The 27,783-nt window shown below is 43.5% G+C and overlaps 1 protein-coding gene across 1 annotated transcript in view; it reads left to right on the top strand.

Moving 5' to 3' along the window:
• The window catches only part of EGFLAM (EGF like, fibronectin type III and laminin G domains), a 190,843-nt gene that overhangs the window by 122,191 nt on the left and 40,869 nt on the right, over positions 1–27,783 (top strand). Inside the window, exons 8-13 of the mRNA XM_043887626.1 lie at positions 8,593–8,708; positions 9,298–9,616; positions 10,276–10,376; positions 11,833–11,933; positions 14,049–14,193; positions 17,654–17,843. Of these exons, the coding sequence (XP_043743561.1) occupies positions 8,593–8,708; positions 9,298–9,616; positions 10,276–10,376; positions 11,833–11,933; positions 14,049–14,193; positions 17,654–17,843 (972 nt within the window). The remainder of the gene's footprint in view (positions 1–8,592; positions 8,709–9,297; positions 9,617–10,275; positions 10,377–11,832; positions 11,934–14,048; positions 14,194–17,653; positions 17,844–27,783) is intronic.

Below are 27,783 nucleotides of genomic sequence, written 5' to 3'. Positions count from 1 at the left end.
TGCACTTTAATTACAATAACCCCAGGCTATGGGGAGAATGCTTATCACTGGCTTGGACTGTGTGTTCTGTGCTCACTTAGAAACAGCATTGGCAAAATCTTCAGAGAAGCAGTGCATTTGAGATCTGAGGTGGTGGGGTCATTAGGAAACAGGAGTGGGGATCTTCATTCCAGCTGTCTTCATGCAGTACTGTGTCTCATCCTCTCTCTGCTCATTTCCTTCCTATTAAAAATGGGAAGTGGTGATGATTGTGAGAGACAAGAAGAGATGCCACAACAAGTACTGGAGTGCAGTATCAAGAGTCTAGAATTCTAGATCGGCTCTGCCACTGATGAGCTGTCTCTCTGGGCAAGTCACATGGTCTCTCTGAGCCTCAGCTTACTCCTCTGTGAAACTGACTTGTTGTGCTTGCCAATCTCCAAGGTCTTTCTATAAAAGTTAAGATGTCTTTGACTCTAAGACTTTGTAATTCCATATTCTCATCCCACTGTTATCTCACACTTTGTTTCCCCAAACTGAACAGTAATCTCTGGCTTCAAAGAGATATGTTACATACAGTGTCAAACAGAAGCAATGATTATAGAGACTAAGTAATTGTATTCGTTGAACAAGACATGTCTTATTTTCCTTGTCAAAATGAGAGGAGAATCTGGAGTCATTTGTGTTCTCATCATGGTACCATTTCACAGCCATGGCAATGGTCCTTTCCTTTAAGAGTTTCCTTCAAGGTAGAGTTTCCTTCCTAGGATGAGTTAAGGGGCAGAATGAGGACTCAGTTACCTTCACCCCTATCCCTGGCTCCACTATATCCATCTGGCTGAAGTGCCTTATATACTTGATGTCGAGACATTTGTATGTAGGGGATTCTGGGTGTCAAATTAGGGGTCATACGGCCTGCTTCTGGTCTCGAGTTTTCCACTCATATAAGATGCATGACCTTATATTAAGTCACATCTCTTCTGTGGCTTGAGTTTCCACATTTATGAAATGAGAATTTTGGACCTAATGGTCTTCCAACTCTAAACATCTGGTTCTGAGCTGGGGAAAGAGACAGGAATAGTGACAGTCTGGGGAGAATGTCTTTGGATTTGGGGGCAGCGTCTCACCACACAGGGACTTGTCCGCAGTATTCCGCCACTTAAACAGACCTGGCCAGGTGGGCTAGGACAGGGCAGAGACAGACTGCCTCTGCAGTGCCGTGCTGTGATATGAGTGTCCCCTATGCCTGGTGGGGGTCTTAGCCGTTGGCGAATGTGTGAAGCATTAGTTGAATGGAGGATAGGGAGGCGAATCAAGAAGTCTAAAATATAGTTCCTGCCCTCAGGGCATTCACATTTGAGTTGAGAAACACCAGGATTCCAGAAAGTGTAAATACCATTTTAAATATGCATTGAGTTCATTAAACTATGGATGCTTATTCTGAGCCCAGGATTAGAGACATATCTGTGGGTAAACAGCTCCACCAAGGAGAAGATGAAAGTATTATTCTCTAGGACTTGGCTGCTCCGTCTTTTCTGGAGTCACCATTTTCCCCCCCGGAATAGTCTGATGTTCTCTTTTTCAAATATTACTTGATTTTGGTCTTTGGATGATACATATTCAGCTCTGTCTCTACAGAGTGCATGCAACTGGAAGGGTAGGTAAACTACTTATTATGATACAGGAGAAGGGAAATTAGGTGATGTGGAGAAGAGCATTAACCAAAGTCTCAGGGTAAAAAAACAAGTTGTGTTCACGAAACAACTAGTAGACCAGTTTGGCCATTGAGACTTTGGAAGACGGGGAAAAAAATGTCAAAACTACAATTTGGAGTCAGATCAGAAGTGGCATGTGAGTGAAATTTGCTCGGTTCTGTCCGACTCTTTGCGACCCCACAGACTGTATAGTCCATGGAATTCTCCAGGCCAGAATACTGGAGTGGGTAGCCTTTTTCTTCTCCAGGGGATCTTCCCAACCCAAGGATTGAACCCAGGTCTCCCACATGGCAGGCGGATTCTTTACCAGCTGAGCCACAAGGGAAGCCCAAGAACACTGGAGTGGGTAGCCTATCCCTTCTCCAGGGGGTATTCCCAAACCAGGAATCGAACCGGGGTCTCCTGCATTGCAGGCAGATTCTTTACCAACTGAGCTATCAGGGAAGCCCCATAAGTGGCATAATGTAATCAAAGAGACTAAGGATAAAGTTGTTTACTGTCTGTGTACCTTTGAGCAAGTTATTTAATCTTCCTCAGTTGATATCTCCACATAGTAAAATGTTAGTAATAATACCAATTTCACAGGATTTGGCAAGGATAATAGAATATATGCACAGCTCCTGGCACAGTGAAAATGATCAATAAATGTTAATTTTATAAATCCCAGACTCTCCATAGTGGTTTCTTCTCTTATAGGCAATGGGAAAACAATGACCAGACAAACCTGGCTTTCAGTTAGGCCAGACCTAACTGAAAAACTATTTTTTTTTTTTTTTGAAAAAGACAAAGTCTTTTGATCTTAGTCAAACCGCTTAACTTCCCTGTCTTCAATTTACTTATCTGCAAAGTGAAATCTACCACACTTACGCTGAAGGATTATTGTCAAGTTTAGGGATGTATGATGTGTAGCACCCAACAATACCTGTCTGTATGACAGAGGCAGTGGGTTTCCATAAACAGTGGTGATGGGATAAGGGAGGAAAAAGAGGAGTTGTGATCTTTGTTGTTTTCAGTCGCTCGGTCATGTCTGACTCTTTGTGACCCCATGGACTGCAGCATGCCAGGCTTCCCTGTCCTTCACTATCTCCCTGAGATTGCTCACACTCATGTCCATTGAGCTGATGATGCCATTCTAACCATCTCATCCTCTGTCGACCCGTTCTCCTCCTCCCTTCAATCTTTCCCAGCATCAGGGTCTTTTCAAATGAGTTGGCTCTTCGCATCTGTGGCCAAAGTGTTGGAGGTTCAGCCTCAGCATCAGCACCAGAACACCCAGGACTGATCTCCTTCAGGATGGACTGGTTGGATCTCCTTGCAGTCCAAGGGACTCTCAAGAGTCTTCTCCAACACCGCAGTTCAAAAGCATCAGTTCTTCAGCGCTCAGCCTTCTTTATGGTCCAGCACTCACATCCAGACATGACTACTGAAAAAACCGTAGCTTTGACTATATAGACTTTTGCCGGCAAAGTTCTTTGCTTTTTAATATGTTGTCTAGGTTTGGAATAGTTTTTCTTCCAAGAAGCAAGCATTCTTTAATTTCATGGGCTGCAATCACCATCTGCAGTGATTTTGGAGCCCAAGAAAATAAAGTCTGTCACTGTTTCCATTGATTCCCCATGTATTTGCCGTGAAGTGATGGAACGGGATGCCATGATCTTAGTTTTTTGAATGTTGAGTTTTAAGCCAGCTTTTTCACTCTTTTCTTTCACCTTCATCAAGAAGCTCTTTAGTTCCTCTTTACTTTCTGCCATAAGGGTGGTGTCTTCTGTTTATCTAAGGTTATTGATATTTCTCCTGGAAATCTTGATTCCAGCTTGTGCTTCATCCAGCCTGGCATTTCAGATGATGTGCTCTGCATATAAGTTAAATAAGCAGGGTGACAATATGCAGCCTTGATGTACTCCTTTCCCAATTTAAACCGGTCCATTGTTCCATATCCAGTTCTCACTGTTGCTTCTTTACATGCATACAGATTTCTCAGGATGCAGGTAAGGTAGTATGGTAGTCCCATCTCTTTAAGAATTTTCCAGTTTGTTGTGTTCCACATAGTCCAAGGCTTGAGCTTAGTCAGTGAAGCAGAAGTAGATGTTTTCCTGGAATTCTCCTGCTTTTTCTATGATCCAGTGGATGTTGGCAATTTGATCTCTGGTTCTTCTGCCTTTTCTAAAACCAGCTTGAACATCTGGAAATTCTTGGTTCACATACTATTGAAGCCTAGCTTGGAAAATTTTGAGTATGACCTTGCTAGCATGTGAAATGTGTGCAATTGTGTGGTAGTTTGAACATTCTTTGGCATTGCCTTTCTTTGGGATCGGAATGAAAACGAACCTGTTCCAGTTTTATGGCCACTGCTGAGTTTTTCATATTTTCTGGCATTTGAGTGCAGCACTTTAACAGAATCATCTTTTAGGATTTGAAATAGCTCAGCTGGAATTCCATCACCTCTGATAGCTTTGTTCATAGTGATGCTTCCTAAGGCCCACTTGACTTCACACTCCAGGATGTCTGGCTCTAGGTGAGTGATCACACCGTCATGTTTATCCAGGTCATTAATATATTTTTTGTATAGTTCTTCTGTGTATTCTTGCCACCTCTTCTTAATATCTTCTGCTTCTGTTAGATCCATAGTATTTCTGTCCTTTATTGTGCCCATCTTTGCATGAAATGTTCCCTTGGTATCTCTAATTTTCTTGAAGAGATCTCTAGTCTTTCCTATTCTATTGTTTTCCTCAGTTTCTTTGCATTGTTCACTTTGTTTTGTCTCCAAGTCATGTCCGACTCTTTTGCAACTCCATGGGTGGTAGCTCACCAGGCTCCTCTGTCCATGGGATTTCCAGGCAAGAATACTGGAGTGAGTTGCCATTTCCTTCTCCAGGATTGTTCACTTCGGAAGGCTTTCATATCTCTCCTTGTTATTCTTTGGAACTCTCCATTCAGATGGGTATATTTTTCTTTTTCTCCTTTGCCTTCCACTTCTCTTCTTTTCTCAGCTATTTGTAAGGTGTCTTCAAATAGCCATTTTCCCTTTTTGCATTTCTTTTTCTTGGGGATGGTTTTGATCACCTCCTGTACAAGGTTACAAACCTCCATCCATAGTTCCCCAGGCTCTCTGTTTACCAGATCTAATCTCTTGCATCTATTTGTCATTTCCATTGTATAATTGTAAGGGATTTGATTTAGGTCCTACCTGAATGGCCTTTCCCTACCTTCTTCAATCTAAGTCTGAATTTTGCTACAAAGAGTTCATGATCTGAGTCACAGTCAACTCCTGGTCTTCTTTTGGCTGACTGTATAGAGTTTCTCCATCTTCGGCTGCAAAGCATATAATCAATCTGATTTTGTGATCATTGAGATTCTTGAATTCTTGACCAAAGAGCCTGGACATCTATTTTGTAGGCAGTGGGAGTCTGAAAATGTTTTTCCAGGTAGAGCATTATAAGATGAAATGCAGAGAATCTTGACATTCATGAGACTAGTATTATGTAACAATGAGTAGAATGCGCAGGGGGCAGGAGTGAGCACTCTGGAGGTACAGAGACCCACCACTGAAGATAAAATCCATCTCTCTTCATGCATGTGCTATATTAATTCTTTTATTACCATTTGAATTCTTTCTAATGAAATTCAATAATTCTGAAAATATAAAAGAGACAAAGATAAAATCGAGAGTGATGAGGGTGAGATGAAAGAGACAGGGAGAGAAATAGAAAGACACAAAGATGCAGAGAGACAGAAGGGGGAGCTGTCCCCAGGGGCTTCCTGGGTGTTTGTGTGTAGGCATCTGGCACACAGCTGTGCTGGCTCGATGCAGGTGGCTGAAAGAATTTGCATCTAGGTATAAATCTGGCACCAACAGGCTTGAATTTTCAGCTGACATGTGGGCTCCTTTAAATAAAACTGGGAAACTGGTGTGGAGGTGGTGAGAAAATCTCCACCAAGACATGCCTCATACCTGAGAAGAGGACCTTCCCTGCCATCTGTGGATCACCTGCAGACCACGTGCTCCTCTTCCTAAGGCAGGAGAAGACGTCTGGTCAGCAGTGTGCCCCCTGAGCAGGCTTCCCACACTCCCTTTCTGTCATTTCCTTCAGTTTCGTGGTCAATCTACTTGCTATTTTTCTTAGAGGAGGGTGAGTTTGCTTTTACAAGAAAGGTGTTTGGCTTAGTTAATTCTGAAAGCAGATTTGTCTTTAAATTCAATTTATGTTTTTAATGTCATTTTTCTTTCTTTTTACTAGTCATTCAATAACTAACGAGCATCAGTAACCTACAAAAGTGAGTTTCTGTTGCCAGCATTGTTAACAGCCATAAAGTTCAGTGCCTGGTGTGTCTGAATTAGGGATGGCCCCTGGTACCTGTGCTTACCCTAAACCACCAGGAGGACTTGGGGGCGCTATGGAGCAGCACTTTGAAAGACTCTCAGACCTGGGCATAGGGCTTCCTGTGTGTAGCCTAAATTGGAACTTTGGATCAGTAGATTTTTCTGGATGACAGCTGAATAAAACTGTTAATCTGACCATCCCCTAAGGAACAATACGCTGTGTTGTCCCCTACAAGTTTTTCTCAGCCCACCTTTCAGTTTTGAAAGATCTTCCTCTCCTATGGATGGAAACGGTTGAGACCCAAGATGTCGCATGGGACCCCTTTTTTTTTTCTGGATGTGTTTGCTGTAGTATAATGTCTCTTTCTTATTTTAAAGAACTTTTAATGAAATATCTCGTACATCAAAAGTATATTTATACATATATTAGTTTATGCTTTTGTATAATATATAAATGCTCATGGGTATCCAGCACCTACCTTAAGAAATAGAATATTTTAGAGTACTTTCAAAGACCCTGTATGTCAACTTCATTCATAGTCCTCTTCTAACCTTCCCCAGGTATTTTTGATCATTGCCTTGTTTTTCTTTTCTTTTTTAAAAAAATATTTATTTATTTGGCTGCATCAAGTCTTAGTTGCAGCACCCAGGATCTTCAGTGCGTCATGTGGGGTCTTTTTCATTATGGCTCACAGGCTCAGTAGTTGTAGCACATGGGCTTAGTTGCTCCACTGCATGTTGGGTCTTACCAGGGATTGAACCCACATCCCCTGTATTGGAAGGTGGATTCTTAACCACTGGACCACTAGGGAAGCCCCCTGCTTTACTTTTCTTAAGAGTTTAAACTATACACACAATGGGTCTTCCGTATTGTTCTGTGGTTGGTTGAATCCATGGATGCAGAACCTGCAGATACCGAGAGCCAATTGTGCTCTGGCATTTTATATAAAGAATTTGAGCATCTGTAGATATTGGTATCTGAGTGGGTCCTGTACCCTCACCAAAAACATACATGTATGTTTGTGTTAGTTGCTCAATCATGTCCAACTCTTTGCAGTGGACTATAGCCCGCCAGGCTCCTCTGTCCATGGAATTCTCAAGGCAAGAATACTGGAGTGGGTTGCCATTCCTTTCTCCAGGAGATCTTCCCAACCTGAGGATCAGACATGGGTCTCCTGAATTGTAGGCAAATTCTTTATCGTCTGAGACACAAGGGAAGTCTGCATGTGTGTATGTATCCTTAAATAATATATAATTTTTCTTGCTGCTGATTTTTATATAAGTGGCATCAAACTGGTATGTTCCTTGGAAACTTGCAATTTTTTGCATAAAATCATGTGAGATTAAACCATGTTGATGCATTAAATGCCTCAACTAAGCATTCATCCAATGCCTCAACTAATGCCTCAATTAAATATTTGTTCCTCTTCCCTGTCACATGGTATTCCACTCCATACCATTCTCTGTTGATAGATATTTGGGGTGTTGCTGTTATTATAAATAGCAAATCTGGCAGGTTCTTTTTTACTATTATAAATTACGATGTTGCAAACATGTTATGCTCCTGTCTCCTGGTACACATGGGAAAGATTTTCTCCATATTTTGTAAGTGGGAGTGAGATTGCTGGGTCAAAAGGTATGAACATTTTCTACTTCATTAAGTATTCCCATGTGTTTTGCAAAGAGGATATACCGGTTTCCACATCTAACATCAGAGTATGAGTCTCCATTGATTCCATCCTTGGCAATACATTTTATACTTTTAGTTTTTAATTATGAACATATGATAGCACATTTACAAGAGACTTGAAAAATACAGAACAAGGTTACATATAGTTCCACTATATGTTACAATTACTTTTTTTAAGTAGATAAATTAAGGCTTTTAGTTGGAGTTTCAATATAGAAGTCTCAAAAATTAATAGAATGCTTGTACATTCTATTATTATTTCTCTGTAATAGAAGATTTTTCTCTTCTATTACAGAGAAGTAAAATGATATAGTAGACCTGAAAAGTACTATGAACGAATTCAACAATTAAGATTTATACAATTTTCACACAACAGTAGGATACAAATTCTGTTCAAATTCCCATAGACTGTAAATTAGGAGACACTGGAACATATCCAGGGACATAAAACAATTTCATGCAAAAATTTCATGGTAAAGGTAGCAATACATTTTTTTTTCAGGCGCTGCTGTGTGGCATGTAGGATCTTAGTTCCCCAACCAGGGAGTGAACCCTTGCCACCTGCATTGGGAGTGTAGAGTCTTAACCACTGGGCCACCAAGGAGATCCCCTTGGCGATATTTTTTATTGTCTGACTTTTGTCTTTGCCAGTCTTGTTGGTGTAAAATGGCAGCTTTTTCTGCTTTTTATGGGCTTTTCCTTGATTACTTATGAGATTAAATGATTTTCATATTTTTGGCTCAATATTGCTTCCTCTTCTGTGTTGAATTCCTTGTGTGTTTCTGATGTATCTCCATCCATTCAGTACAGCTATATATGGGCTATGTTAGGATAGAAAAGGGGGCAAAGGCACATGCTGACTGCAGGGTGCTGCTTCCTCTCCGAAGGTCCCGAGGAATCAGGAAGTGGGCGCTATGGACCCCATTATGCAACCGACACAGAGGCTGGCGAGGATGATGACACATTGGAAGACGACTTAGATTTGGATATTTCCTTTGAGGAGGTAATAAGTCCTGCTTTATAAACTTGGGTGTTTTTGTTTCCTTGCTGAACAAAGCGGTTTAGTCAATGGACCATGAACATCTTACTTCAGAGTTACTTAAATTGGCTCATTTGCTTTTAAAACTTATTTATTTCCTCTATTAGTCTCCAGGTGATCGTAAATGAATAGTAACTAGATACCAACTATGCCGATGTTCCAAAGTCAGCTCCTGCTTGCTGACTTCACCATTTGGCAAAAGCATATTTAGATTCCAAGCAAGTGAAATTTTATAAAGTCAGTATTTATAAGGAAATGAACAGTTCCTTGAAAAAATAATGTGCCTTAATGATGTTGTAATAAAGATAAGTCATGTAATATCAGTTTTAGCACTGATTTTCTGAGTAATACAAGGGAAGGTACTTAAAACTCTTGAGCCTGAAGTTCTTTATCCATAAACTGGAGTCAGTACTATTTGCCATCTCTACCTCCCAAGGTTTGGGGAAATATCAAAATAACTGTGGTTTCATGTATTAGACATCAACCATAAATAAGGCAATCTAATTACTGTGTTCCATGTTGATCCTGAACTTCTTTTCCTTTCTGTCTTTAGGTTAAACCACTTCCTGCTATCAAAGAAGGGAATAAGAAATTTTTCGTGGAATCCAAGATGGCACCTAGACCGAACCCGATGACTGTTTCTAGGCTTGTCCCCCCAACCCCAGCATCTCTCCCCACAGCTGCGGTGGCTCCCCAGTCCACGCCAATGGACAGGAAAGGAAAGAATGGTGTGGCTATGATGCCAAGGCTTTTTGACATGTCTTGTGATGAGACTCTTTGCTCTGCTGACAGCTTTTGTGTCAATGACTACACCTGGGGGGGCTCTCGATGCCACTGCAACCTGGGCAAAGGTGGTGAGAGCTGCTCAGAAGGTAGGTGCCTGGGGGAGTGGCTGGGGACATGGTGGTGACCCTGCAGGGAGCCAGAGAGCAATACTGCAGTCCACACGAGGTTCCTTCTTGTCCTTTTCCTAAGACAAGCCCCTTCTTCCATGTTTTAGTGATTAAACTAGCTAGTTAGCAATACAGGGCAAGTGTGAGTCTTCCATTGCTTCTAGTTGAATAGCAGCCCTATTCCTGTATGTGCCAAACATGTAGTCCTTTTGGAGCAAGGCATAAATCATCCCAATGGCACCTTGGGGGTGAGTTTACTTTTGTGACACCTCTTCTAAAAAAAAATACAGCAGAAATCTGTGCATGAAGGTTAGGAAGGATACTAGTTGAGCCAACGTATATTACACAGTTCTACAATGTGAAGTAGGTGTCAGTGGCCTTAAAGCCACTGATTTCTTTTTAGAGTGGCAAGTAACAATCTCCAAAGATCTGATTTCTCCCTAAGAACTTCGGAAGCTCAATGCCCCCAGGAATGAGAATCCTAGGGGTAAAGGGTAGAGAAATGATGATGGTAAGCTAGGCTTAACAGACTATCAGGGGTTTTTGCTTAATAACATCCAAGCAATGGTGTTGTGTATTGATGTTTTGCATTTGAAGAAGTGAGCAAACAGCATTCTTTTGTCTTTTTCTTTTTTCAGATATTGTTATACAGTATCCTCAGTTCTTTGGTCATTCCTATGTAACCTTTGAACCTTTGAAGAACTCTTACCAGGCATTTCAAATTACTCTTGAATTTAGGGTAAGAAGGATTAATCCTTTGATGAGTGACTGTTGGACATCTTAATGCAACAATGTGCTGCATCAAAGGGAGAAGGAGAAGGGGAGAGGAAGCAGAGGGTAAACCCATTCACAGGGCAGCAAGAACGATGGTCACATTTGCACACTCAAGGGCAGCAGCAAAGGGAGAGTGATTTGTGTGTGTTACTGAACTATGGAAATGGCTGGTCTGAAAGTGCCCAAGGAGAATGTTTGGGTTCCAGCCATATTTTGCATGTTGACCTAAAAGTTGAGAATTACATTTCATTCAGCAGATTTGCTGAGGACTTAAGCCCAATTGCTGAGGACTTAAAGGGCTTTCCTGGTGGCTCAGATGGTAAAGAATCTGCCTGCAATGTGGGAGACCAGGGTTCAATCCCTGGGTTGGGGAGACCGCCTGGAGAAGGAAATGGCAACCCACTCTAGTACTCTTGCCTGGAGAATTCCGTGGACAGTAGAACCTGTTGGGCTACAGCCCATGAGGTCCCAGAGAGTTGGACCCAACTGAGTGACTAACACTTTCACACTTTAAGCCTAATAGCTCTGAGGGACTATTCCCTGGGCACAATGTCCTCATCAAGTCCATCAAATAAAACATAATTCTCAACTCTTAGGTTGTGCTTTTTTTTTTTTTTTCAGTTACTTTTATAATCATGACCAGGCCAGGATTTCAGAAGGCATAAATGCATTCTTCATCCCCAAATCCCTTTTAGTGGAAGCCCAAACAACCTTCCTTGTTATGACTGCACCTGCACAGATAGAAAAATAGCTATATGCAACCCTGGCACATGGAGACAGCCCAATAGATGCTCTCCGATCTGAATCAGCTGCAGTGCCTTCAGCTTAAAGGGATTCTTTTGGGTATCTCAGATGACAGGAATAGGTTTGGAGATGTGGAAACAAGTCCCCTTTAAGGTCAGTGTTGAGAATCCACAAGATGACTTGTCTCAGTCTAGGACCAGCAGCATGGGTGAAAACCAAACTAGTCCATGGACTGCTTGTATTGTCATGTTCTCCTAATGCAAGGAAAGATGCAAATTTGCTTGGGAAGTTAAAAAAAAGAAAAGGAAAAACTGGAATGCCCTTTGGCAAGAATAGAATTTGATGAGGATGAGAGCAGCCCCTGTGGGACCACCGTCTCTGCACACACAGTCTCCTGAGGCTCTGCTGGTGGATCCAGGAAGAGTAAAGAGTGGGTCAGATATGGGGCTGCCTTCCTCTCATGTCACTGCCAATTCCTCACACACTGTTTATATCCCTGCCCCCTGTTTATTGAAAATGAACTAGAACTATGTACCTGGGAATTAATTGGAGTCATGCATGCTTATAAATAGGACCTCAGTGGAGATGCTCAAGTTTCGTATCCGTGAGTGTTTCTGGGTGGCCCTCTGTGGAAGAGGAGATGCTTGTTGTTCATGTGGCTTTTGTTTGTATAACAGGCAGAGGCGGAGGACGGCTTACTGCTCTACTGCGGGGAGAATGAGCATGGGAGGGGGGATTTCATGTCCCTGGCTGTCATCCGGCGCTCTCTCCAGTTCAGGTAATTCCTGGCAAAACCCCCTGGAATGTTTAATACTACCCTACAATATGTTTTCCTTTCTGTACTGTGAACAAAACCTATACTCGATTTATAGGATAAATAAAGGAACTGTGTGTATTATGGAGCCTGGACCAGTCTACTAAATACTGGAGTATCAAGATTGCAGGGTAACCTCTGAAATTTGAATCTGGAACCTTGTAATCATTCATTCACTCAAGAGCAAATCTGGTGGGTGCAATGGGAAGAAGGCTGGGACCTTCTTGTCCCCTGCAGTAGATTCAGCTGACAGCCGCGGAGCCCAGAGAGGAGCCCACAGCCTCCTGGAGGTTCCTAGAGACTCAGACCGTATCCTCATCTTTCCTCCAGACTGGGATGGACTGTTTGACTTACCTCCTCTGCCCTGATCCTTTGTGTCCCATTGCATCTTGGAAGCCACCCACCTTTGGTTTCTGTGTGGTTTTCTGGAGGCGGAGTTCTGTGGATGTGCGAGTGTTTTAATCATCCTCACAGAGGTGTACATAGGACTATTTGGTGAGGTCAGCCAAGTGCTTCTCCATGGCTTACTGGTCAAGATCCCCATGGTAACATTCCCTGGCGACCTGACCTTCCACAAGTGACTTAACCTCTCCAACTCTGTGTTACCTCCCAGCGTTACTGTGAGGATTAAACGCATTAATACACAAGAGAACTTAGAGCAGTGCCTGAACCACAGCAAGCACTCAGTAAGCACCAACCTTTGTTGTTTTTTGATCATTTCAGCACAAAAATTACTTTTGGTTTAGACAGGTAATACTGTCTATGAAGCATTCCACATGGGGTAGAAAATGCCCCCTGCCCCCTGCATCCTTTGCTAAATGCATCAGTTGATGGGAGATTGAGTTCAGCTAGTAGGATGCAGGGCAGTGGTCCCTAACCTCGTGAGCTCTAACGCTTGGAGGATCTGAAGGACTTCCGCTAGCCCTGCTGGTTATTTGCTAGTAGCAGCTGTCCATCTCTGCAACTCCTACTGTTGATTCTGAGATCACCCCCTCTAGGTGAACCAGTTCTGCAATGCCTCTCCAGCCCATTCCTGTCTACTGAGGATCAGGAGACAAAGGGAAGCCGTGAGAAGCAGGCTGCAGTTAGTGCGCATCCTGAAAAGGACAGCACTACGTGTCATGGCCAGTGTCCCCCTCTGACAGCCTCGGGACCCAAGGGGGTGGTGCTATGGTGGCTGCTTAGAGCTTGGCTGGATGGGGTCAGGGTTCTAGATGTCAGGCATAGTGACCGGAGGGCACCCCAGGACATACGGAGGTTGGGAAAAAAAAAACAAGAATAATGCAACTGTCTGAGAATGCTCATTCTCCACCCACACCCGCTCTGAGCCGCAGCTTCCCATGGAAACCACACCTGCACTCAGGCCCAGCTGAACACAGATGGCACTGCTGCCCAGCTTGCCAAAATAAGTGTGAAGACTTGTCTTTGGGTTTTTTTTCCCAACATTTTATTAATATCACTGAGGCTGTCATTTGGGAGTTGTGGGAAGTCCCCAGAGAAATCCCTGGATGCAGAGTGACTCAAGCTCTAATTCTCCTCACCTTGAAACCACGTTTGGTATCCGGCCATCTCTGAGAAGGAGAGAGAGGATCTTAGCTGCCCAGGATTCTCTAAGCTACAGAGAAAGTCGGGTTAAAGGAGGCCCCACGTTGAAAGGTTCTATGGGCAGATTAAGACAACAAGACTGAGGTAGTCGTAGGGAAGAGGTGTCTTCCTAAAGAAGTTTTCTGTATGTGGATTTAAACAGCCATTGATATCCATAAGCCTAACTCTGAACAGACTGGCTCTCAGGGAAGCTATTACTGCCCTGGAAGTGATGTCCACTGAGTCTGAACACAATAGTGAGCTTTCCTGGTAGCTCAGCTGGTAGAGAATCTGCCTGAAATGTGGGAGATCTGGGTTCATTCCCTGAGTTGGGAAGATCCCCTGAAGAAGATAACGGCTACCCACTCCGGTATTCTGGCCTGGAGAATTCCATGGACTGTGTAGTCCATGGGGTCGCAAAGAGTTGGACACGACTGAGCAACTTTCACTTGCACTTTGATCTAAGAGTTTTCCTTTTCTTTTCTTCCCCCACAGGTTTAACTGTGGAACTGGGGTCGCCATCATTGTAAGTGAGACCAAAATCAAACTCGGGGGCTGGCATACTGTTACGCTCTACAGAGATGGGCTGAACGGACTGCTGCAGCTGAACAATGGCACGCCGGTGACAGGCCAGTCCCAGGTGAGTGTGCGCCGCACTCCCGGCCTCTGCCCAGCACTCCAGGAGGGTCCCGCTGCAGAGAGCTGGCAGATGGACTGTTTTGCATGGTATACACAGGCAACCCAGCTCTGATGTGCCCCTGCCAGCTTTTCCATTGAAGGTGGGCTTTCAGGGCTCATGTCCTTCCCACATCTACCAAGGAGGGGGACTCATTCACTGAATATGACTGAATATGACCGACACGTCGGGACTGGCCGACATCATGGCCCTGGGTGCACTGGGACATGCGGGAGGCCTTGTACCTGAGGACATGTTCTTTTTCTACAAGGACATCAAAGCCAGAGGCGGAGGAAGGCCCCTATTGGAAGAATTGAAGCCATATTATTAGAGCCAAACATAAAGCTTGCTTTTAAGGCAGAGGTGTTGCAATCCTGTGGCTGTAGAAAATCATCCCGAAAGGTTCACTTGGTTCAATATGCAGGCATAATCCATTCATCCACCTTTTTTGGGGCCATGATTATAGGAAGTGGTAAAACAATTCAACTGCTGGGCTACTCAGCACATCACCTAGGTATTCACATATTTGTCATGCTCTGAGCAATTTTAGGACTGTGTTTAGAATAAATAGTTTGGATTAGCAACCTGCCAAGGAACCAAGTCTGTAATTATAATCAGGCAGGTGTTTGTATTCTCTGAGGAAAAAAGTAGCAAGAAAGCCTTTGTGTATATGTGTGTAGCTTTCTCCTTCCTAGACTCTTCATATTCTTTGCTGACAAGACAAGTTGTATAAAGGGTCATGACTTGCTGCTAAAAAAAATATAATAATAGAAAAAATAAACCTCATCATTTGGATCCCAGTGGTTCCAAAGGAACAAGAATACAAATGTAGTGAATGTGAATCCAAGAAGATCATTATACAGATATACATATATTTCTAAGGAAGGGAAAGAGAGGATAAATGCACTGCCGACTTAATAAATGCCAGAACAATGGGCCTACTATGGTTAAAATTAAATTTGATAGAAATAAAGAAGCTTTGAGCTTGGGTTCAAAGTACTAACCTGAATACAAGGTGGAGAAGCTGTAACAGAAGAAACACAAGTATAAGTATCATGTAGTTTAAAACAAGGGAATTCAATGAAGGTTAATAAATAGGGCCATATGATAACAACATGCTAAAGAAATTATAGGTTACATTAATAAAGGCATAGCATCTAGAAAAATTGAGGTGATAATCCTATTCTATTCTGATGCCTGTGTATATAGTTTGCAGTGCTCTAACAGTTGGGAAGATCCTCTGGAGTAGGAAATGGCAGCCCACTCCAGTATTCTTGCCTGGAAAGTTCCATGGACAGAGGAGCTTGGCGGGCCATAGTCCATGGGGTCACAGTCAGTCAGACATGACTGAGCATGCACAACGGTGATTCTAGTCCTCAAATAGAATTGCCTTCAGAGGATATGATTTATTGAATATAATAATTAATTACAAAAGGTATATAGTTTTGTGGATACTCAGGGTAACATCTGCCTCTCTACTACCAGGATTTGCTAAGCAAGTTGTATAAGTCAGACTGCAAGTGTAGAGTGTTTAAGAAACTGTCTTGAGAGATAGTGATCCGTTTTAAGTTAGGGTTCCCCCAGAACATACCTCAGTTGATGAGTCTATGCAAATGATTCACTAAGAAAGGAATCCCATAGGAAACCTGTGATAGAAGGGATTAAAATGAACAAGGGAGGGACAGAAGTCAGTAAGAATGAGATCTAAGGCAAAGTTTACCAGGATCTGGCATTAGCCTGATCCTACAGGGGAGCTCTGGAGTGTAAGTGCTAACCCAAAGCAACAGAGTTGGACTTTCACACTTAATCACCCATTAAAACCTGTTAAGAGCTGTGCTGAGGGAACGCAAATTCTAGTACCACCAGTTCTTTCCATAGGCAGGCAATACAGGCTTCAGAGACCCAAAGGTAACCCTCATTAGAGGAAGATAAAGGCTAGGCTCAAAGGCTATTGTCTGGGTTGTTGTGAAGGGAGCCTCAGAGGAGCTATTCACCCCTATGGTGCACTTAATGCTCCAGAAAAGAAGAAAAGGATTTAGCTGTTGGACTCCTGCTGTGGTCCTGGATCAGGGAATGGGGTCAGAGGATGGGATGAGATCAGGATGGGATCCAAAAGAAGTAAATCCTGAGGATCTTGATGAAATAAGTCAACCAGACACTCAATTCACCTAACAAAAAATGTAAATAATTAACCCTTAAAATCCACTGTAAATATGTCAAAGCTGCCTAGCTCACATTTAATATACTATTTATAAATGATTCTTATCTATTCATTAGAAAAGATAAAGCAATCATTAGATGTTTTACTTATTGTTAACAAAAGTATAAAGGGTGAAGATTACTTTTCAGTGACTTACATTCTGGAAATTTTATAACTACTGGCAGCATGCCTTTACCCAGCCCTTCTCTAGATCCTTTAATCCAAACAAATGAGATATATCTGCAATAAAAAACAAATAACCACGAGCACCTTAATTTTGTCCCTCTTCATGTTCAACTCTGTATTTTATAACCTCAAAACCTACAATCCAGATTGTGGTTTAGTCTAAGATTGGAAATGTCCCTACTGAGCTGTAATAAGACTTTAAAAAAAAACGTATCCATGAGCAAATTTCAAAATATTTTGCAACTCAGTCAGTCTTGGCAATTTCCCTCTCTCTCACAAATGCCTCTTGCAGGATCTAGTATAAAGGTGACCGGGATAGTAAAAGGGTAAACGTTAGCCCACATATACACAAAATTAGTATTATCACCTTTGGAGACACAGAATAGTCCTATGGCCCATCCAAGATACACAGTAAATTGGTGTCAGGACTGGAAAGAGAAAGTTTGTTTTGGATGCCCAGCACAGTACACTGCCTGTTGGCTTACTCCGGCTTAGACTGACCTTCCTTTCCCTTCGAGGCATTCCAAAGTCATCCCTTCTCAAAACACAGCTCTCTGAGTTCCCAATGCTAACTGTGGGTTTAATTTTCCAGTAGGACAATGACTTAAAGATAAATATGGGTGGAAAAATATTCATAAATTGGATATATGGGTATCCATATACATTCATATATATATGATGAATGGATAAAGAAGATGTGGTAATATATAGCTTCCCTGTTGGCTCTGCTGGTAAAGAATCTGCCTTCAGTGCTAGAGACCTGGGCTCAATCCCTTGGTTAGGAAGATCCCCTGGAGAAGGGAAAGGCTATCCACTCCAGTATTCTGGCCTGGAGAATTCCATGGACTGTATAATCCATGTAGTCGTATGGAATACTACTCAGCCATAAAATGAATGAAGTTCTGTCATCTGCAGCAACATGGATGGACCTAGAGATCATCATACTGACACTAAATTGCATCTTAATCATGTCCCTCATCTGGTGTGTTTTAGCTTTTGACTTTGTTTAGTGAGTTATGGTTTCCATCTTTCTTAAAGGGCCAATACAGTAAAATTACCTTCCGGACACCTCTCTATCTTGGTGGAGCTCCCAGTGCTTACTGGTTGGTGAGAGCAACAGGGACAAACCGAGGCTTTCAAGGCTGTGTGCAGTCACTCACTGTTAATGGGAAGAGAGTGGACTTGAGGCCCTGGCCACTGGGGAGAGCTCTCAGCGGGGCCGATGTGGGTAAGTGGTTGAAAGTGGGTGGTATGCTCCGGTGGATTGCTTTTCTGGTTTGGGTCGAGGGTGGTTAATACAGAGCTTCAGAAGGGAGGTGAGCTGAGAAGTGAGGTTGGTGCTCTGCGGACATGATGACCTTGAATCTGAACACCAAGACGTGGTAAATAAGACCAAGGGTGCACCAAACCCTTGGCTGTGCCTTGCTGCCATCTTGGCCTTCTTCAAGAAATGCAGTCTGGTCCCATCTGATGAGGCAATGACAATTGAGCCCTTCTACCCTTCTTCATCCAGTCCAGTGGAAAAACCAGTGCAATAATGTGGAAAGATCTTTTGTATACTCTCTGCTTCTAAAAGAAGTGGTCACATTCTAATTTTGACCACTGTACCAAACGCATTATTATAGCCCTCTCATTTACCCCTCACACTGACTCTAGGAAGTAGAAATTATTACTACATTCATTTTATACAAGAAGGCACTGGGGCTTGTAAAAGTTTAAGAATTTACCCAAAAGAGGGCAGAACTAGGTTTGTGGGGTTTTTTTCTATTTTCTTTTTTTTAAATTAAGACTTGATTGAGTAGTTTAAGGTTCACAGCAAAATTGACAGGAAGGTGCAGATATTTCCTATATGCCCTCTGTCCCCACACATGTATATCCCCTTCCCCCAATATCAACATCCCCCATCAGAGTGTTTCTGGTGTGCAGCAAAGTGATTTCACTATACATATATACAATAATTTGCATTTGTTAATCCCAAACTCCCAATCCATCCCTCTCCCACCCCTCTCCTCCTTGACAACCACAAGTCTGTTCTCTATGTCTGTGAATCTGTTTCTGTTTTCTAGATAAGTTCATTGGTTTGTATCTTAGAATCCACATATGAGTGATATCATATGGTATTTGTTTTTCTCTGTCTGACTTACTTCACTTAGTATGATAATCTCTAGGTCCATCCATGTTGCTTCAGATGACAGAACTTCATCCTTTTTATGACTAAGTAGTATATACATACTACTTATATATATACATACCACATCTTCTTTATCTATTCATCTGCCATTGGACATTTTGGTTGTTTCTATGTCTTAGCTTTCGTAAATGGTGCTGCTATGAACAGAGGAATGCATGTATCTTTTTGAATTATAGTTTTGTCCAGATATATGCCCAAGAGTGGGATTACTCAATCATATGGTAGCTCCATTTTCAGTTTTTTGAAGAACGTCTGTACTGTTTTCCACAGTAACTGCACCAATTTGCATTCCTGTCAGTAGTGAAGGAGGATTTCCTTTTCTCCACACTCTCTCCAGTATTATTATTTGTATACATTTCAATGTTTGGTCCATTTTTAATTGGGTTGTTTATTTTCTTATTAGTGAGTTTTAAGAGTTCTTTATATGTTTTGGATACAGTTCTTCATCAGATGTGTTTTTTGCAAGTATTTTCTTCCAGTCTGGTTTGTCTTCTCAGTCCCTGACATTGTCTTTCAGAGAGAAGAAGTTTTTAGTTTTAATGAAGTTTATCTTATCAATTATTTCTTTCACAGATTGTGCCTTTGGTGTTATATCTAAAAAGTCATCACCTTACCCAAGGACATCTAGGTTTTCACCTATGTTATCCTCTATGAGTTTTATAGCTTAATGTTTACATTTAGGTCTGTGATCCATTTTGAGTTAATTTTTGTCAAGTTTGTAAGGTCTGTGTCTAGATTCATTTTTTGTGTGTGTGATTGCCCAGTTGTTCCAGAACCATTTGTTGAAAAACCTAAGATTGCTTTTAAAGCAATAAGGACATTTATTCCATAACTGAAGGCAGCTGATAGATAATTTTAAGGTTGGTTAATTCAGTGACTGTTTTAGTCAGTTAGGGCCACCGTAACAAAATACCACAGACTAGGCGATTTAGACAGCAGAAATTCATTTTCGCACAGTTCGGGAGGCTGGAAATTCAGGATCAGTACACTGGCAGGTTTGGTTTCTCCTGAGGCCTCTCTCCTTGGCTCGTTGATGGCTATCTTCTCATGGTGTCCTCGTGTGGCCTTTCATCTCTGCCAGACTCCCCATGTCTCTCCCTCTTCTGATAAGGACACCAGTCAGATTGGAGTAGGGCTCACTCACATGACTTCAGTTAAACCTTAATTACCTTCCAAAAGGTGGTATCTCCAAATACAGTCCCATTGGGAGTTAGGGCTTCAACCTATGAACTTGGGGAGGACATGGTTCAATCCCTCTTAGTGACTCAGTAATGTCAGATCTCTGGGTTGGTGTCTCTGGGGTTCTCTTGTTTTTCACTCATAATCCCAAGATGGGCCACAACTCTGAGCATCATATCCTCATATGACATTGTCGTGGCAAGATATGGCAAGTCCTTTTCTTGGGTCTCTCTGTTCTCCATCTTGAAGATGTTCTTCTGAAAGAATGCATGATGAATACCACATACCTGCAACCTAGGCTCTACTGTCACATTTGGCTGCCTTTGCTTTACCACATGGGCTTCCCTGGTGGCTCAGTGGGTAAAGCATCTGCCTGCAGTGCAGGAGACCTGGATTCGATCCCTGGGTTGGGAAGATCCCCTGGAGGAGGGCTTGGCAACCCACTCTAGTATTCTTTCCTGGAGAATTCCACAGATAGAGGAGCCTGGCAGGCTGCAGTCCCTGGGGTCAGTCACAAAGAGTTGGACATGACTGAGCCCCTAAGTGCGCACGCACACACACTTCTCCACGTATGATCCTATTCCACCGTCTCTCCATTCCTGGATCTGAGCTGTTTGGTACTCATAACTCCAGGTATAGTTGGTTTATTTTGTTTCCTTGTTTTATAGCTGATTAGCTGAGCACCTGCTACTTATACCCACCATTTGGAATAACTTTATTCTCCTCAAAATAAAAGCTGTGACAAACCTTGACAGCATATTAAAAAGGAGAGACATTAATTTGCCAACACAAGTCCATATAATCAAAGCTATGGTTTTTCCAGTAGTCATCTACAGATATGAGAGTTGGACCATAAAGAAGGCTGAGTGCCAAAGAATTGATGCTTTGGAACTGTGGTGTTGGAGAAGACTCTTGAGAGTCCCTGGACAGCAAGGAGATCAAACCAGTCAATCCTAAAGGAAATCAGTCCTGAATATTCATTGGAAGGACTGATGCTAAAGCTGAAGCTCCAATACTTTGGCCACCTGATGGGAAGAGCTCACTCATTAGAGAAGACCCTGATGCTGAGAAAGACTGAAGGCAGGAAGAGAAAGGGATGACAGAGGATGAAATGGTTGGATGGCATCACTGACTCAATGGACATGAGTTTGAGCAACTCTGGGAGATGGTGAAGGACAGGGAAGCCTGGTGTGCTATAGTCCATGGGGTTGCAAAGAGTTGGACGTGACTGAGTGTAACAACCTCAAAATTCCTACAGTAGGTGCTATGATTAGCCTCAATGTTTACAGATGAGAGCTGGTGCTTCAGAACAGTTAAGTAACTTGCCTAAGGTCACACAGCTAGTAAATGGTAAAGCTGATGGTGACCTCAGTAATTCTGGCTCAGTGTCTGCCCTCTTAACCACATCTGCCACATCAAAGCCTCCTGAATTGGCTTCAAATTGCTTCCTTCTACTTTTCTTACTCCTAAAGGTGATAGTGAAATTAAAAGATGCTTACTCCTTGGAAGGAAAGTTATGACCAACCTAGATAGCATATTAAAAAGCAGAGACATTACTTTGCCAACAAAGGTCCATCTAGTCAAGGCTATGGTTTTTCCAGTGGTCATGTATGGATGTGAGAGTTGGACTGTGAAGAAAGCTGAGTGCCGAAAAATTGATGCTTTTGAACTGCGGCGTTGGAGAAGACTCTTGAGAGTCCCTTGGACTGCAAGGAGATCCAACCAGTCCATCCTCAAGGAGATCAGTCCTGGGTGTTCATTGGAAGGACTGATGCTGAAGGTGAAACTCCAATACTTTGGCCACCTCATGCGAAGAGTGGACTCATTGGAAAAGACCCTGATGCTGGGAGGGATTGGGGGCGGGAGGAGAAGGGGACGACAGAGGATGAGATGGCTGGATGGCATCACCGACTAATGGACATGAGTTTGAGTAATCTCCAAGAGTTTGTGATGGACAGGGAGGCCTGGCGTGCTGTGATTCATGGGGTCGCAAAAAGTTGGACATGACTGAGTGACTGAACTGAACTGAACTGAAAGATGATACTATTGTTAAAAATACAAACAATCATGTTTACTTGAAAGGAAAAGATTACTTACTTCTTGTTATTCCCTATGTTACTTTTCCCCTCAATTGATCTAGTCAAGCAAACAGTCAACAGTAATAACTAGAACGATTATAAAGGCACCCACTGTGGTAATGTAGGAACCAGCAGGCCCATCAGACGTCTCCTGTGGTGTAGAAGGGTCTGAACTCTGAAGGTAGGTTGCCTGGATTTAGTAGATCAAATCCAGATAGTTGACTGGTTCGGGACTCAGTAGCCCATCTTTGGGATTCCCTGGTGGCTCAGATGGTAAAGAGTCTGCCTGCAATATAGGAGACCCGGGTTTGATTCCTGGGTTGGAAAGATACTCTGGGGAAGGGAACGGCTACCCACTCCAGTATTCTTGCCTAGAGAATCCGTGGACAGAGGAGCCTGGCGGGCTACAGTCCATGGGGTCGCAAAGTTGATACCACCGATACTACAAACAACAGAGTTTACTTGAAAGAAAAAGATTACTCTCCTCTTGTTATTCCCTATGTTACTTCCTCCAACTGAGAAACTAATACTTTTGCCCCATCTATAAACAGTAACTGCCTTTATAAGAGTGTCTTGTCTAGATGAGTCATGGTGCATATACAGTACTTAGAATAAAGCCTCGCACATCGCAAATATGTTGTAAAAGTTTCCTGTTGTTAATATTATTATTATTAATAATAATGTGGCTTCAGTTTATTAATAACAATAATCACAGCGTATAAGTTGTTACTTCTTTCTTCATTGAACTATCAGGGAAATAGCCCTGAAGGACAGGTCTGGCAATCTCAGGGCTGCAGAAACCTCTGACAAGAAGTTAAGAAGTTGCAAATTTGAGCAAGGGCTAATTCCTGACAGTGTTTTAAATTCTACAATACCAACCTCTCCATTGAGTGGATAAGGCAGGAGGGTCCACCTTGTGGGCTCTGGGCTCCCTGGGCGTGTGAAAAGTGAAGTGAAGTGAAAAGTTGCTCAGTCATATCCGACTCTTTGCGACCCCATGAACTGTAGCCCAACAGGCTCCTCCATCCATGGAATTTTCTAGGCAAGAGTACTGGAGTGGGTTGCCATTTTCTTCTCCAGGGGATCTTCCCGACCCGGGGATAGAACCCGGGTCTCCCGCATTGTGGTCAGGCGCTTTACCATCTGAGCCACCAGGGCTCCCTGGGCATCAGTTCAGTTCAGTCGCTCAGTTGTGTCCAACTCTTTGTGACCCCATGAATCACAGCACGCCAGGCCTCCCTGTCCATCACCAACTCTTGGAGATTACTCAAACTCATGTCCATTAGTCGGTGATGCCATCCAGCCATCTCATCCTCTGTCGTCCCCTTCTCCTCCTGCCACCAATCCCTCCCAGCATCAGGGTCTTTTCCAATGAGTCCACTCTTTGCATGAGGTAACCAAAGTATTGGAGTTTCAGCTTCATCATCAGTCCTTCCAATGAACACCCAGACTGATCTCCTTCAGGATGGACTGGTTGGATCTCCTTGCAGTCCAAGGGACTCTAAAGAGTCTTCTCCAACACCACAGTTCAAAAGCATCAATTTTTCGGCACTCAGCTTTCTTCACAGTCCAACTCTCACATCCATACATGACCACTGGAAAAACCATAGCCTTGACTAGATGGACCTTTGTTGGCAAAGTAATGTCTCTGCTTTTTAATATGTTGTCTAGGTTGGTCATAACTTTCCTTCCAAGAGTAAGGGTCTTTTAATTTCATGGCTGCAATCACCATCTGCAGTGATTTATGGGCTTATTATTATATGAATCTTAATGGCAGGCATTGGTCACATGACCTTATTTCATTTCTTCCCATTTTTTTTCTCTGTGATAGAACAGGGCTAGCTATCCTTTCTCACCCTCCCTATTTGCTTCCCTTTGAGTGTGTTCTGTTGAAATCCAAGTTCCTATAAGTTAATGTGGTCTCAGCACAGTGGAGACTGGGCTCTTGTAAACAGCGGTAATTTCCGGTGGAGATGCAGACTTCCGGAAGAGGGTGAGGACAGTTGCAAGTCATGGCTCCTCCCTCCGATGTCTAACTTGGCCTTGATGTCTTCAACCTCAATGTTTTCTCTCTCCCACCTCCCCCGCCCCCCCCACTAAAGCCATTTCTAAGGGGCCTTTCATTACTCAACCCGTCCTGCCTCATTGCCGTCATTAAATTTTTTCCAGTTAGTGGACTCTCTCTGACCTCACATTTTAGAATAGTCAGCAATCTCAGCAAAATTTTGCAAACTTTGGCCCAGTGTTTTCTTTTATTATTTCCACCCAAAATCTCCAACCTAAACCACCACCACTCACTTTTTCCAATCCCATCTTGAATCCCCACACCCTGCTGTGTCATGCAGGCACCTCCCCAAATTATTTGAGATTCGTGAAGTCTGCAGGGGCCATGGGTCACACTATGGTTTATCACCCTCTTACTCTTTTTTCCACTCAATAAATACTTAAGCTCCTGCTTAGTGCTGGTCACAGCTGTAGGTGCTTAGGATAAAGGATTGAACAAGACAGGATCCCAGCTCATTCCTCCTGTAGTTGCCATGCATGTGTGTGTGTGTGTGTGTGTGTGTGTGTATGCATGCTGAGTTGCTTCAGTTGTGGCCAACTCTGTAACCCCAGGGACTGTAGCCTGCCAGGCTCCTCTGTCCATGGGATCCTCCAGGCAAGAAAACTGGAGTGGGTTGCCATTTCCTCCTCCAGATGTTCCCGACCCAGGGATCAAACCCATTTCTCTAATGTTTCCTGCACTGGCAGGCAGGTTCTTTACCACTAGCACCACCTGGGAAGCCTGTACCTGCCGTGAGGAGGGACCAAATTAATCAAATAATCATCACTTGAGACATGTAAAATTACAATTTGGAGTCAGTGTTACAAAGGGAAAGCACAATGCTAATGTATTATAGGGGGATTTATGGGGTGGGGGTCAAGAAAAGCATTTCTGAGGATGTAATATGAAGTTGATATCTCAAGCAAAAGTAGGAGGTAGAAAACAGAGATGAGAGGGAAGTGCGTTCCAGGCTGAGGAAATGGTTGTCCCAGTGGGAATGTGTTTGTGGGGGTGTGGGTCTCATGATCTAGTTTGTGTTTTAGAAAGATCCCTCTGACTACAGACAGCTTATCGGAAGGGGTCTTCCTTCCTGGGGGTGCATGTAGACCAGCTGGGAGGTTGTACAGTAGTTCAGATTGGAGATGATGGGTTTTGATCGAGGGTAAGAGGAATGGCAGACTCGTCAGAGCTTTAGGAGAGGAAATAGACAAGCCTCATTGTTGGGCTGGGTGGGAGACGAGGGGCAGGGAGGCTGCCCACTGTCCACGTCTGCTTAGTGTACTCCATCCCACCCTCTCTTTCCTCCACGAATACCTCATCTCTCTCCTGCCCCTCACTTCATTATCTTGCATAAACCCACACAACAGCCGGTGGATAGTAGGTGTCAGTGTCAGTTATTTTATGTGTTGGTGCCTATACACGTGGTCTTGCAGCTCCTTCCTCATGCTCTCAGAGTTGAGAGTTCTAACAGTAACCTGTTCATCTCCGCACTGCACACCCCCCTTCCCTATATTCCTGGGACCTTGCTGCCAGGATTGTTACTTCTCAATAACCCAAGGTTACTTAACCTTCTGTGTGCCATGACCCCTTTGGCAGTCTGGTAAAGTCCATGGAACTCTTCTCAGAAGGATGTTTTCAAATGCAGAAAACAGTATGCCTGATAAGAAACAATTTTATATTGAAATAAAACTATATAATAAGTTTTGCTATTATAGTGCTGTATGTTTCTTTTCTTAATGAGCACTTTTAAAGAGATTTTAAAATCGATTTATTTTTGGCTGCGCTGGGTCTTGGTTGCTATGCGCGAGCTTTCTCTAGTTGCGGTGAATGGGGGCAACTGTCTAGTTGTAGTACACGCCTTCTCATTGCGGTGGCTTCTCTTGTTGCGGAGCACAGGCTCCAGGATGCACGGGCTCAGTAGTTGTGGGTCATGGACTTCGTTGCTCCCTGGCATGTGGGATATTCCCAGACCAGGGATCAAACCCGTGTCCCCTGGATTGGCAGATGGATTCTTAACCACTGAACCACCAGGCAAATCCCTATACGATTCTTTATTAAAGCATTAAAGACATGATTCTTCAACGGTGGGTGCAATACCTACCATGCTTTCAAAGGAGTGATGAGCATCAGTGAGATTTTGAAATACCGGCAATGATACCTCCCTGAGCTTCTGGGAACCCACCTTGTCTGGATCCTCTGGGTCCTTTGTCTCGTCTCACTTTGTCTTCTCTGCTGGCTCCTCTCCCTTCCTTGGTGCTGGGAGTTCCAGGGTCCCTTCCATCCTGTCCTCTGTCAAGGAGCCCATCTGTTCCTGGTGTCAGGTTCACCCCCAAGTTGTTGCTGTCCCGCCAGCCCTCACCTGTGTGCAAGATATCTTCCTGCCCTGGTGTCCAGCAGCAGACACTTCCACCATCACCTCATGTTTAAACTGAACAAAAGACAGCTTCTCCTCCGCTCCTTGGAAGCCCGGTCCTGTTCCCAGCCTCCCTATTTTTTTCCCTCTTGCCTCTCTCCTTTCCATCTTCCAAGCTAGAAGCCTTGGGGTTTACGCTGGAGTCTTCCTCCACCTTCAGCCTCTCAGAATGAACTGGCTACTCCTCCTTGCCCTGTGGCTCTTTGATTGTTCCCTTTCTCTTCGTTTCCTCTGCCATCAGCCTCTCCAGCTGTGGTTTACCTCCCTGAGGGCATTTCTCCTCTTCCCCACCCTCATCACTCACAATCCATCATGCATACCATTGCCAGCACGGTCTTGCTGAAACACTGCTTTCATCAAGTAAACATCTCCGGCTGGCTTTCGAGCCCCCTCCCTGTCACCTCCCACCCATAAAAAATAGTTACAAAGCAAATGTGTGAAATAATTGTTCCCATGTATATCTAAGATAAACCAAGGACCCCACTTCCTCCTGTGACACCGGCACTCTGAGAAAGACTCCGGCCCAAGGAGACGGGTGGAACCAGACGACCTGTGAGAGTTTGGCTCCCTAAAGCCAAGTGAGCCTCTCTGTGGATGCTGGCGAAGTTCTCAGGGCTATGGCTGAAGAAAAACACCAGCGGTCACTTCTTTGCATGAACTTGCAGTGCCCCCCACCCCCAGCTGGAATTCCCACCCGGCTAGAGAGGCGCGCCATCTGGAAGGGCTGAAATGAAACTGTGTTATCAGGTCCTGAAGTCGGTCTCCTCTCCTGGGTACACAGTGGGCCAAGCCCTTCCCCCTCCTCCTGAGGAGGCTTTGGGAGAAGAAAAGACTGGATCAGTTCGATCAACACAGATGACTGATGAGAAAAGGATAAGAGACTCATCTTGCTGAGAAGATGAGTTGATGCCCCTCTTTTCTTCCATCCTGAGAAAACGTGCTTCAGACTCAACCTGTGTTGTTTTGGGCCAGGTTGTGACCCATCTGCCTAATTTGTTTCTTATACACAAGGAGAAAAGGAAGAGCAGAGAAGCAGAAGAAAAGCAACCCAGGAAGTTAGCTTGTTTTCATTTCATCTGGCTGACTACACTTGAAAATGACCAAGAGTACCTTTTATGGGTGTCTCCAATGTGTATTTGTAGAGAGAACTAAGCCATCTGATGTTGAAGCTTTCAGCACTTTTTACTTCTGGTCACCTTCCTGTCCCTCATGAGACTGTAACTTGGGGCTGAGAAATAAGGATTCTGGAACCCCCTGCTAACC

This window comes from Cervus elaphus, chromosome 25 (genome assembly GCF_910594005.1).
Source record: "Cervus elaphus chromosome 25, mCerEla1.1, whole genome shotgun sequence".
NCBI classification, from domain to species: domain Eukaryota; kingdom Metazoa; phylum Chordata; class Mammalia; order Artiodactyla; family Cervidae; genus Cervus; species Cervus elaphus.
The sequence above is the reverse complement of the archived record's forward strand: the minus strand, read 5'-3'. Positions and strand labels throughout refer to the sequence as shown.